Source organism: Leptonychotes weddellii, chromosome 6 (genome assembly GCF_054177405.1).
Source record: "Leptonychotes weddellii isolate Sample4059 chromosome 6, ASM5417740v2, whole genome shotgun sequence".
Lineage (NCBI taxonomy): Eukaryota > Metazoa > Chordata > Mammalia > Carnivora > Phocidae > Leptonychotes > Leptonychotes weddellii.
The window spans coordinates 110582291-110595558 of NC_138374.1; the positions used below are offsets into that span (position 1 = coordinate 110582291).

The following is a 13268-nucleotide window of genomic DNA, read 5'->3' on the forward strand; positions in this document are numbered from 1 at the left end:
AGCAGGCTTCCCGCCTAGCAGGGAGCCCGATGTGGGGCTTAGTCCCAGGACCCTGGGACCACGACCTGAGCTGAAGCAGATGCTCAACGACTGAGCCACCCAGGGGTCCCTAAATTTTTTTTTTAAAGAAAAAAAAAAACACCTTCCTGCTCTTCTCCTTGTTCTGTTGGAGCCCTTCTATGGGGATCCAGAACTGAAGAACTGATGTTTATATCATTCATTCTGCTCTATGGGTTAGTGAAATGGGAGGATGGGTAGTGGATTATGTAGACCTAGCTGAGAACCCAAACTCAAATTTTTGGAAGATGCTTTTTCAATTCTAACGGATGTGGATGTGAAGTTATGGACTGTTCTGGGTTTGTAACTGGAGGATGCCTGCATGATGGCCTTGAAACCATTTTCAGAATGTGCATGCATGTTTTACTCTGCTCAAATACTGAGAATCTTACTGCAAATGCACAGCTAATCTCCCATCATTGAACTGAGGACCCCAGGGATCATGACAGGGAAATAACCAAACAAGCTTAAATAGAGCCTCGTTAGTATTTCTTTTTGCTTTTGCCATGACAACTACTAGAGTGCTAGTCATGTAATAGGCACCCAATGCATACATATTGATTGCTTGTGCTGTAATTCTGGGTGTGATGTCTGCAGGAAGATGTCACATGCATGAGGTGCTTTGAAGCTTGAGAGTGAAAGGTCCTAACCAAATACATTGTGCCGTTTCTTCAGCAACGATGCCTGATTCTGTACCAATTGACTTAGATGTGCTTTTTCCTGGCAAGGGCAGTCTACACGTGGAAGTCGAATTGTAACCTTCAGCTGGAAAGGAAGCGCCCTGAGCTCAGCAACTGCACAGGCAGAAGCCCATTCAGCTTTGATTTAAGAACAGTAGACCTAAGCACCTGCACCCAGAAATCTGCACCCCCCCAGAGAGGTGCACCCCATGCGAGGCTTTCAGCACATGGCAGGTCTGGCTTCCTCTTCTGCCAACCTTAACACAGCCTTTTACACCCAGAGCTCCACTCCCATCTCTGTGGTGTCAGCATTGGCAAGCCAGCCCCCCACTCTCTCGCCATGGTGCATTCTCACTAGCACCCAAGGCATGCCTCGGCCGGGGAGTTTGGCTTCCCTGAGTTGTGCAAGCTGGCTCCTCAAGTCCCAAAGACTTTTAAATTTGTGCTCCGAAGACAGAACTGCATAGGTTTTGAGTTGCCTGATGTCAAACTTACCTCTTCCACAAAGCTTGCTGTTTTTCATTCAGTTTTGCAGAACACATAGAGCAAAGTGCCTGATTGTTGCTTGGCCTTAGCTTCAATAATCTGTTTATGTTGACTGTCTGGCCGTTGCCCTTGGGTGGCAGAAATGGACAACAGTGATGATGGCCTTTCTGATTGCAGGCTTCCCAGGAGAACGGATTACACCCAGCATCTTCCGTGTAGACACAGCTTTCACACCAGTAGCCACCCTCAGCCCTGCACACAGCAGCTCTGCTGCCTTACCTTCACGCATCTCCAGCACCACCCATGATAACGCCTCAGGTTTGACCATGATGCTCTAGGTGTCTTAGGTGATGGATAATGAGATGGAAACTTGAAACTTTAATGCAGCTCTTTTACTTCATACCAAATATTATTTGCAGGTTTCCTGTTTTACAAAGTTTCATATCTTGATACTAAATTAGACAAAATAAACTTGCCGGTAAGCTTTTTCTTCTGGGCATACTTTATTTTGTTATTCATAGTATGAATGTTGATGGCAAAGAAGAAAGATAATAGACTTTAGTGTCATATAGCTGGATCAAATCCAGCCTCCTTAACTTTCTGGCTGACTTTAGCACAAGCCACTAATAATTTGTGTGTGTCAGTTTTCCCTTCTGTAAAACTGGATAATATTCATTTTATAGGATTGATGTGAGAACTGAGTATGTAAAAAAGGCTGGTAGGCAGTGAATATTAAAAAAGAGTAAGTGGTATCCTTATTAGTAATTAAAATAATGAAGTTGTAATTGAAGGAGAAAAGAGTAGTTTGACCATCAGGTAAGAATTACACCAAGGAATGAATAGTTTCTCTCAACTTATTTAATGTCATGCTCTAATTATTTGAACTATTGCTTATCTTCAAGGGCCATTGGTAGATAAAGCTTTGATTCACTTTTTTATTTTGAAAATGAGCAAGTGTTAATTCCAATGAGATCTCCTGTAGTAAAGATTTGGTTGGGAAAATATCTTTGCTGAAGAGTTTTTCCTTTGCCCTTTATTATGACAAACTCACTAACTTTTATTCTCTGTTCATTTCCTTGCAGGTGTGACTCTTACGTCCACTTCACCTGCAGCGAGCATTATCCATAAAACTGCTCCCACAACAATAGGTGACAATCTTACCTTCAGCCATGCAGTCATACCATGTACCTGGGATGTGCTCATAGAAGAGTCTCCCATTTGCTCTACACAGGGCTCCTTTTTTTGAGAAGTTCTATTGAGTATTCTAATCATGGGGGCTGTGGAATAGCAGTTAGTCTTAAAACCCTTATTTTAGCAAGGCAACAACTGGTGAGATCAGAGCATAATGTTACTGTCATAACCTATCATGTCATTATAGCACCCCTCTGCTCTCCTAACTTTGTACCTTATGCAAATGCATAGAAAAATAATCAAATATACTAGGACTTCTTTCTGTAAGAGTGGGTTTAGGTATTAATATGAAAAGGAACTAGTCTATCAATGGGATTCTCCATTCCAAGTGGTGAATAGCCGAGGATTGACTGTAGAGCCCCAGTCATGCAACATGGAGCATGGAAGCAAAAGCAAGGGGCCTCTAGGGAATGAACAGAGCAATTGGCAGTGAGTCGGCCATGGCAGAGCCTGCAAGCCCACTCTTCTTTCCCCAATTCTTCCAACTCAAAGACGAGATTAGTAGAGACCTCTTCGCTTTCACAAAGCACATTTCCATTCATTCTTCAGTAATGCTTCACACAAGATATGTTTCAAATCATTGAAAGAGCCATTAATTACTCTGGATCCAGTATATGTGCAAAGAACTTAACAAAAATTAAACTAGGGAATAAGCAGCTTTTGCCTGTTTTCTGATGTTTTTAAACAAAGGTGTAAACTGAACTCTCTCGAGGTGATAATTATATAATCTATTTTGAGATTAATCAAGGGGATGAAGATCTTTTAAATGTTTTTGGCTGTGTGTAGAGTTAGCCATGTCACCACACCATAATCAGATGGGTGCTCAAAAATGCCAATATTATTATTATCACAATCATGTTTTTTGGGTAAATTCATGAAAATGTTTTATAGAACTAGCTCATTAGTTTATAACATTTGAAGTTTTGAGATTAAAACATTGTACTAGGCACTGTGAACCCTGCATTGTCTGTTAAACCTAACTCATAGACTTTACAATTTATGAAGTTGAAACATTGTAAAACCACCCTTTCACAAAATGACTATAGCAGAGATATTGTAAATGAAATTTTAATAATTTGCATTCTCTTTTTTTTTCTATTATAGTTCCTACTACACCTAAGCAATCATGTGGTAAGTTTGTTTATCTAGAGGAAGCATATATCACTTTAGAATATTGCTTGAATTATTTCCTTCTTCGTTCTAAGCTTCAAGACCCACTAGCAAGCTATACTCACTGGCTCTCATTTCCCAGTAATCATTAGTTCCAAATCTTAAGAGCCAGTGTCCTTCAGGAGCAAGAAGATTGATGTCATATTCAGACCTAGTTTTGAGCATCAGGATTAATAATTACTAGCTAAACAACTTTGGTGAAGCCACTTAACTTCCGTTTGGGTGTGCGTGAAATGGAAGATAACAAGTTTGCTTTGGGGTTGCAGGGGGTGAGGATTCAGTGTAATGATACATGTGAAATGTGGAGAATACCTTCAAGGCTTGTGAAGAAAAAGAATCTGTTTTTGTCTCTGCCTCTCTGTCTTTCTGTTTTGTCAGGGTTTTGGTTCAAAGCAGGTGCTTGAGAGCAGTTTGTGCAACCCTTTCCCATTTTCCTACTCTCTTCTCAGTGAAGGTCTTTCGTGATGGGGGCTTCACCCTCCATATTGTTTGTGAATCTCATCGCTGAAGTCTCTGCCTTCGGTAGCTCCCCATACATTTAATGTAAAGATCAGCCTTCATATGTTTGCTTAATTAATATGGTATTTTATGATCATATTTCTCCTATATTATTGCCTCCTTACACTCTTCACTTAACTAATATGAAATTACTTACAGTTTTCTAAACCCATAGTGGTTACATAATGTCTCTGTGTTCTCTCCTGCTCTTCTTCCTCTACGCTTAGAATTCCACTCCGCCTTCATCCAGCGCACCCCCTCCCACCATCTCTTTTCCTATGTCCTACTCATATTTTAAAACACAAACTGAGTCACCCACCTCCTCTGGAGAGCCTCTCCTATCCCTGCAATCTGAATAGATTTCTCCCCACCCTACTCCCATATTATTTTGTGCATAATCTTGTTTTAGGTGTTTGCATGTCTTCTGCAACTCATGTCTATGTTTATCTCCATGTTAGGACTCTACATTTCTAAGAGCTGATCATTTGTATTCCTAGGGCTTGGGACAATGTCTTAAAGATAATAAGGGCTTAATAATGTTCATTGGATTAAAAATGAGTGAATAAATTAGCATTTGTGGAAAACATATTTTTACCAGTCAACGGAATTTGTTTAAATAAAGGAGAGAATGTGAGATGTCACTAAGGAGAGGTCCTTAGGAGGGTTTATTATTGATAATTTTACCTAGGTAAAGGAGTAATGAGGCCTGTGGTCCCTGAATTAATGTTCCACATATTTGGAGAAACAGGTAATCAAGAACTGCATTTTAGAAAGAAAGGGAAATGATAAAGCAAGGAGAAGAAATTTGTCAGATGCTTCATTCATTTGTGCATCAATTCAACAAGTAATATTCAAACAAACGAGCCCCTACTAATGACAGGTTTTACGCAAAAACTTGGATTTATGTTGATGCTCAAAGTAAACTGGACTTTGCTGTCATAGAATGAATATACAGTTCAGTCAGGAAGACAGACATTAATCTGTCAATTACCCAAGTATAAACTTAAAAGCCGAGGTCCTTGATAGGCAGGGATATAAAGGGAATTTTGAAAAATAATTATGGACACACCTGATGTGTTTCCTCTCTTTTTCATGTTTCTGGGGATACTTTGTTAGATATTTGATATTTTTGAAAATCTATAATAAGGTGCTTGCATTTGATGTAGGTTTATTTGTTCTGAAAATTTTTTTAAAAGATAATCCTCATTTTTATTTTCTTTCAGATGAGAAGTATGCACATATCTCTGTGAAATATCATTATGATAATGAAACTAAGTCATTTAAGGCAAAACTAAATGTTAGTGATAAAGTGAATTGTGGAAATGCCACATGTGTAGAGAATGAGATCCAGACCCTACCAGAATGTGCAAATATTAATGTTACTATAAGTCATAATTCATGTCATACTCCAAATAAAATTTTAAACTTGGAAGTACCACCAGGTAAATATAAATTGGTTTCTATTTGTATATTTACAAAAAAGTACAATTCTATGTGTCTTGCATGCTAGGGGTTGCAGGAATCTGTCAGGTGAGTGAGCAGGGATGAAGGAAAGGAAGTTGGCAGGACGCAAGTGGGTGAACTTTCTGCTCTCCTACCCCAGTGAGTTTAGGAACTCTTATAAGCCGTCTTAATTCTTTTTCCCTCCCTACACTCCTTCTACACAGTGTATCGCGTAGATTAAGTATTATTTATCCCTCTGTGGATAAGCGATTATCCACAAGCTTTCTCCCCCCCCCCCATTTAATTCAAGTCATTAAATACATATGTGCACATATTTATCCTTCTAAATAGAGTTGTGTCTGGAGTATATTGGGGGAAAACACAAAGTAAAGGATTTGATGGTTGTGGAAAGAACAAAAATACTTGCACATAAAAAAAGAAATTATGATCATTTTAAGGTGATCAAGCCGGTTTTGCCAGCTCAGCTCCTGCTGGGAAGAAGGGACCAGGGTATCAAGCCCACTCCACTAAAGCATATCTTTACAAAATACATTTTGGAAAAGGGATTCAGGAACTGTAAATGTTTTGACTATCTCACATCACATAATAATTCAAGAACATTGATTTGTTAACATTTCAATAGGTTAAAGTTTGCTTTCATATCTTGGTTATTGTAAATAATGCTGCTTTAAACATAGGGGTGCATGTAACCTTTTGAATTAATGTTCTTGTATTCTTTGGGTGAATATCTAGCAGTGAGATTGCTGGATAGTTCTATTTTTAACTTTTTGAGGAACTGCCATACTGTTTTCCACAGTGGCTGCCCCAGTTTGTATCCCCACCAACAGTGCACAAGGGGACCTTTTTCTCCACATCCTCACCAACACCTGTTGTTTCTTGTGTTGTTGATTTTAGCCATTCTGACAGGTGTGATGTGATAGCTCATGTAGTTTTGAATCACATTTCCCTGATGGTCAGTGATGATGAGCATCTTTTCATGTGTCTATTGGCCATCTGCATGTCTTCTTTGGAGAAATGTCTGTTTATGCCTTCTGCCTGACTATTTGTTTTTTGGGTGTTGATTTGTGTAAGTTCTTTATATATTTTGGATATGAACCCTTTATTGGATTTGTCATTTGCAACAACATGGATGTAGCTAGAGAATATAATGCTAAATGAAATAGTTAGAGAAAGACAAATACTATATGACTTCACTCATATATGGAATTTAAGAAACAAAACAAACAAAGGGAAAAAATAAGAGAGAGAGAGACAGAAAGCAAGAAACAGGCTTTTTTTTTTTTAAAGATTTTATTTATTTGACACAGAGAGATACAGCAAGAGAGGGAACACAAGCAGGGGGAGTGGGAGAGTGAGAAGCAGGCTTCCCGCTGAGCAGGAATAAGGGCTCCATCCCAAGACCCTGGGATCATGACCTAAGTTGAAGGCAGACGCTTAACAACTGAGCCACGCAGGTGCCCCAAGAAACAGACTCTTAACTATAGAGAACAAACTGATGGTGACCAGAGGGGAAGGGGATTAAAAAGGTGATGCGGATTAAGGAGTGCACTTGTTATTGTAGGGAATTGTTGCATTGCTAAATAAAATAAAATAAAAACTTAAAAATACATAGGTTAAAGATTGATTTTTTTGAAAAATTATTGAAATAAATTATCAATTAGGAACAGAAAATGACGATGTAAAAAACATTCTCCAAGACAGAACCCCCTATACTCTGTGTAATAATCATTTAATAAAAAAATCAAGAGTAAATAAAAAAATTGAAGATATAAGAAAAAGAATGAAGTGAGTGTGTTAAAATGTGCAAAAAATGCAATTTCACCTAGACATTTGCTTGGGTCCCATTTTTTAAAGGTAAGATAAATTCTAAATAAAATGCTGCCAAAATGTGTGATGTTAAAAAGAATAAGCTAAATAATTGAGACATGCAAAACCCTGAATTATTAGACTTTGCCAAAAGCACTCTAAATGCTTGCCAAAGACTATATCATGAATATAATTTCAGTCACTTTAATTGAGCATATGGCACACATTATGAAACATTAATCATCTATTTCTATATCTTCTTTTTGACAGGTCCTGAAGGTTTTGATTTGAAAGATTGTACAAAGGTTGAAAAAGCAAATACTTCTATTTGTTTAAAAGTAGAAAAAAATGAAACATTTACTTGTGATAATAATAAAATTAGTTACACATTTCAATGTGGTAAGAATATAGCTTTGATTAGAGTATTTTTATGGTAGAAAGTTGTTCTAGATGTATCTAATCCTTCCTTCCTTCCTTTCTTCCCTCCCTTCTACCCCCTCCCTTCTTTATTTTTTTCCTTCTTTCTCCCCCTTTCCTCTCCCTACCACTGTCTCCCTCCCCCTCCCCTTCCCCACTTTTGGTCCATGGTATATTTGGAGTCAAAACATTGTATTCTTTATACCACTCAAATTCACAAAATAGACAAATACTTTCCTTAAAAAATAATCTTTGAAATAGTAACAGTCAATTAATTTACAAGAATTTTCTTGGCAATTGTTATACACAAGATATTGTTGAAGGGATTATCACAGAAGGATGTTATAAAAAAATTATGATACACATACTGTTAGAATAAAAGCAAACATAAGATCATATTACTCAAGAGTTTATGTGGTCAGCCCTCCATCAACAAAATTCATAGACAACCTCAAGAACACTTACATGAAAGACAAGTGGGAAAAGCACAGTAAGTGCCTCTAGGAATATGAATTTGGGTTCATATGGGGGGCAATAACTGAGATACCGGTTCTTTTTAATAATTAATGACTTAATGAATTTTTATTTCTTTTTATTTGAATTTATTAAGGTGGAAGCTCCTTCTTTGGTATAAAGCCATCTGCTAAGCCATATTTGGCAAAACAGAGACAGACAGACAGACACACACACACACACAAAGGGATGTAGTGCGACATGGTTGTAATCATCATGTTATAAAGAAGATTCATGGCTGTGATATAAATAGTATGAGGAAAGCAAGAACAAACTGATGATGAACTGATGGTAAAACAATGATGTATCTAAAATATTTGTTAGGCAAAAGCTAACTCAGTTTCAATCTCAGTTTCTGAACAGAGAACTCCTTCCATCAGTTATATTAGAGACACTCTCAAATTCAGTTGGACTTTTTAATATTTTCTTTAAAATGGAGTATGGCAAAACCGTGCATTATGATAGTAGTTTTTTTGTAGTATCATTTACTTATTATTTACTATTTGTAAAAGTTTTCAATTCTGATAGATATTAAATTATTATAGATAGGAAATCTAAAGAGAAAATTAAATGTGATATATTGTATTCATATACTGATATATGTTACTTATGTCTTTCAGGTATTTATACTGAAGTTAGTAAGACAGAAGTTAACTTTGAACACTTGTCACCTAACCAAAGTTATTCCTGTAGTTTACAAGCATCCTATGGTGGCCATATGTTTTTGCACATAAATAAAACTGTTCAAACAGATCTTGGAAGTGAGTATATTACTTATATGTGTATGTAAAATTTCTTCTTATGTTCTTACAATTCTTTGAGAATCACAGAAAATGATGCTGTAGATTTGGAGCAAGGGTTTCAGAAATTAGATATGTATCAGTTTGTAAAGTAGAATTTCAAAATGAATGACAGAAGATCCAAACCTTTGTCAAGTTTTTTGTGTGTTTGTTTTGTTTTTATTTGTTTTTTTTCCAACTGCAAATTGTAGGCCCTTGTGAGCTTATGGTGGAAACAAAACCAAGATAGATGATCCGGTTTGTTCACACATTTCCCATTTTCTCCTGAGCACCATTCCCTTCTTGGTGGGCTTCTGCACCCACTGCCCCTCTATCAAACTCTGCCTTTGACAGAAGTGAGCACAAGGCTATTAAAACACAGCGGCAAATCTAAATATTGGTGGCAAGATAATAGTTAGCATGACTAAAATGCCAGCAATATAAATAATAACAAGACTATAATAGCTAAGAACAGTTGGAAAATACCATTCTGGAAAATAATAGCATTTGGGAGCTGGAGGGGAGAAGGAAGGGAACAGTGCTAGAATTCCACTCTTATTCGATGGAAGTATGGAGATTCCAATGAAATGTAGAATCTGCTAGGAAAAATATATGTTGATTATGTGTATGACAATTTATGAGTACCCACCGAAGAAAGACAGAGAGAGGAGCAAAAGGTAGTGGAGAAAAGGAGGAAGAGGAAGCAGAGGGAGAGGAAAGAGGAGGAAGAAGAGGAGGAGGAAAAGAGAGAGAGAGATTGAGAGAGAGAGAGAATGAGAGAGGGAGAGAGAAGGAGGAGGTGGAGGAGGAGGAAGTGGCAGGGAGGGAAAGAGAAAGGGAGAGAAGAAATACTAGTAGAAAGCAATAGGTGAGATAGCAGAAATATGCCACACAATGTATCAAAAGTCGTCATAAATACAAATGGCCTCAGTTTACCTTTTGAAACACAGATACTCAGATTTGAGTAAAGACATATTGTGGAGGAATTTCATAGTCTGAAGGAAGACCAAGTGATATTTTAGGAGAAATTTTATCATTTTGCTGTATGCTGACAATCAACGGAGAGTGCTTGTAAGAACCAAAACAATAAATGCAAAAATGATAGAAGGGAGAAGAACATCACTAAGTTTAGAGTACCAAGTTATTGAAAGAAGGAAGAAAATTATACTAAGAATTTATTCACAAACTTAAAGGCTTGTTTTTTTAAAAAGAATAATAAAATAGATCTATAGCAAAAACTGAAACCCCCATTGATTTAAAAAATTCTTAAAGTAGACATTTAACAAATTATAAAACAACTTTGCATCCAATATGAAAAGTTAGATAAGATGAATAATTTTATAGAACTTATGAATTATGAAAATTTACCTGGGAGGCGTTAGAAAATTGGAATTAAATTTATAGTCCAATGTCTCTCTACTCATTTCACACTCACCGTCTGCTTCCCTCACCTGTTCTTAAGAAAATGTGAAGAAATATTTGCCACAGGTTCAAAGAATGGATAGTTTCTATCTTATCCAAACTACTCAACAGGATAGAAGACATGGAAATCTATCAACTCATTTTGGTTATTCTTAGGGATTAGGATAGGCTTAGGGTTAATGTTCAGTGGATTTGCACCTTGAGTAAAACTGAGGCAACTATAGGTCAATCTCTCCTGTGAACACAGATACTAAATAGTAAATTAAGTGTTAGCAAAGTGGATCCTTCAGTGTATTAAAAATATATAATCAGCAAAAAAGATATACAAATGACAAATAAGAATATGAAAAGATGCTCTACTTCCTATGCCATCAGGGAAATTCAAACAAAAACAAGAATGAGATACACTACATGTCTATTAGAATGTCCAGAATCTGAAACACTCACAACATCAAATATTTGCAACATGTGGAACAATGTTGCAATCCAAAACAAAATCATTCATTGCTGGTAAGAATGCGAAGTGGTACAGCCACTCTGGAAGACATTTTGGTGGTTTCTGCTAAACGAAACATACTATTTCCATACAATCCACACTCCTTGGTATTTACTCAAAGGAGCTGAAAAGTTATGTCCACACAAAAACCTACCCAGAGATGTTTATAGCAGCTTTATTCATAATTGCCAAAACTCGGAGGCAACCAAGATGTCCTTTGGTAGGTGAATGGGTAAATTATAGTAGAACCAGACAATGGAATATTATTCATCACTAAAGAGAAATGAGTTGTCAAGCCACGGGAAGACATGAAAGAACTTTAAATGCATATTACTAAGTGAAAGAAGCCAATCTGGAAAGACTACATATTGTATGGTTCCAACTACATGATATTCTGAAAAAAGCAAAACTATGGAAGCAGTAAAAAGATCAGAGGCTGCATGATACCATACTCTGCATGATACCGTAATCATGGGTACATGTCATATGACACATTTGCTCAAACCTACAGAATATATGACATCAAGAATGAGCCCTAATATGAACTTTGGGTTTGGAGATTGTGATGTGTCAGTTGTTAATTCACCAACTTTGTGATTCACCCATTTAAAGTATATAATTCAGTGTTTTACAAATATATTAAGACTATATTAAGAGTTGTGCAATCACCACCAGAATCAACTTTAGAACTTTAGAACATTTTCATCACACCAAAAAGAAACCCCGTATCTGTTAGCATTCGGTCCCCATTTCCCTCCTACTTTCCACACCTAGACAACTACCACTCTACTTTCTGCTCCAGTGGATTTGCCTATTCCGGATATTTCATATAAATGGAATCGTATAATATGTTGTCTTTTGTGACTGGTTTCTTTCACCTAGCATAATGTTTTCAGGGTGCTTCCATGTTGTAAAATGTATCAATACTTCAATTCTTTTATTGCCTGATAATATTCCATTGTATGGATATGCCTTATTTTGTTTGTTCATCCATCAGTTGATTAGGTTGTCTCTATTTTTTGGTTATTATGAATAATGCTGCTATGAACATTCATTTACAAGTTTTGTATAGACCTATGTTTCATTACTCTTGTGTTCACGCCTAGGATTGGATTTGGGGATCATATGATAACCTTATGTTCTGAATTTTGAAGAACTGCCAATCTGTTTTCCAAAGTGGTTGCATCACTTTACATTCCCATGAACAGTGCGTGAGGGTTCTAATTTATCCACATCTTCACCAACACTCATTATTGTCTCTCTTTTTTATTATAGTCATCCCAGTGGATATAAAGTGGTATCTCATTGTGATTTGGATTAATGACTAATGATTTTGAGCATGGCTTCAGGTGTTTATTGGCCATTTGTATATCTTTTATCTATTCAAATCCTTCGCTAATTTTAAAAAATCTTTTTTATTAAGTTATAAGAGTTCTTTATATGTTCTAGACACAAGTCCCTTGTCAGACATATGCTTTGCAAATATCTTTTTCCATTCTGTGGGTTGTCATTTTACTTTGTTGATAACTTTTGAAACTTATAAGATTTTAATTTTGATGAAGCCCAACTTATCAACTTTACCCTTTTGCTTATGGTTTGGTGTCACCTTTAAAACTCATTGCCAAATCCAAAGTCATGCAGATTTATTCCTATGTTTTCTTCTAATAGTTTTATAGTTTTATCTCCTAAATGTAACACTATTAATCCATTTTGAGTTAATATTTGTATATGATGTGAGGTAAGAGTTCAGTTTCATGCTTTTGATATGGCTGTCCACTTGTCCTAGGACCATCTGCTGAAAAGATTATCTTTTCTGCATTGAATATCCTTGCCACCCTTGTCAAAAGTTAACCGTAATGATGGGCTTATTTCTGGACTCTAAGCTTTATTCCATTGATCTACATGTCTATTCTTATGCTAGTATTACTCTTGCTTTATATAAGTTTTGAAATCAGAAATTGTGACCTTCAACTTTGTTCTTCAAAATTGTTTTGGTTATTCAAGCTTCCATGAAATTACACGTGAAGTTTAGGATCAACTTGTCAATTTCTATAAATAAGCCAGTCAGAATTCTAATAGGGGTTGCATTGAGCCTGTATAAGTCAATTTAGGGAGTAATGCCATCTCAAAAATGTTAGTCTTCCAGTCCATGAATGTGCCGTGTCTTCCAATTAATTTGTCTTCTTTAATGTATTAAAAAATTTTTTTGTAGTTTCCAGTACATAAGTTTTGCACTTCTTTTTTTTAAATTTATTTCTAGTTTTATATTTATTCTTGCTTATATGGTAA

The 13268-nt window shown here is 36.4% G+C and overlaps 1 protein-coding gene across 5 annotated transcripts in view; it reads left to right on the forward strand.

Moving 5' to 3' along the window:
* Nucleotides 1-13268, forward strand: part of PTPRC (protein tyrosine phosphatase receptor type C) — a 117110-nt gene that overhangs the window by 61530 nt on the left and 42312 nt on the right. For 3 of the 5 annotated variants that reach the window (XM_081824956.1, XM_031024023.2, XM_031024024.2), the window contains 5 exons: nucleotides 2306-2371; nucleotides 3519-3545; nucleotides 5306-5524; nucleotides 7623-7751; nucleotides 8903-9043. In XM_081824956.1, the coding sequence (XP_081681082.1) occupies nucleotides 2306-2371; nucleotides 3519-3545; nucleotides 5306-5524; nucleotides 7623-7751; nucleotides 8903-9043 (582 nt within the window). Of the gene's footprint in view, nucleotides 1-1400; nucleotides 1542-2305; nucleotides 2372-3518; nucleotides 3546-5305; nucleotides 5525-7622; nucleotides 7752-8902; nucleotides 9044-13268 lie in introns of all 5 variants that reach the window. The other 2 variants (XM_081824955.1, XM_031024022.2) reach the window with 1 other exon arrangement.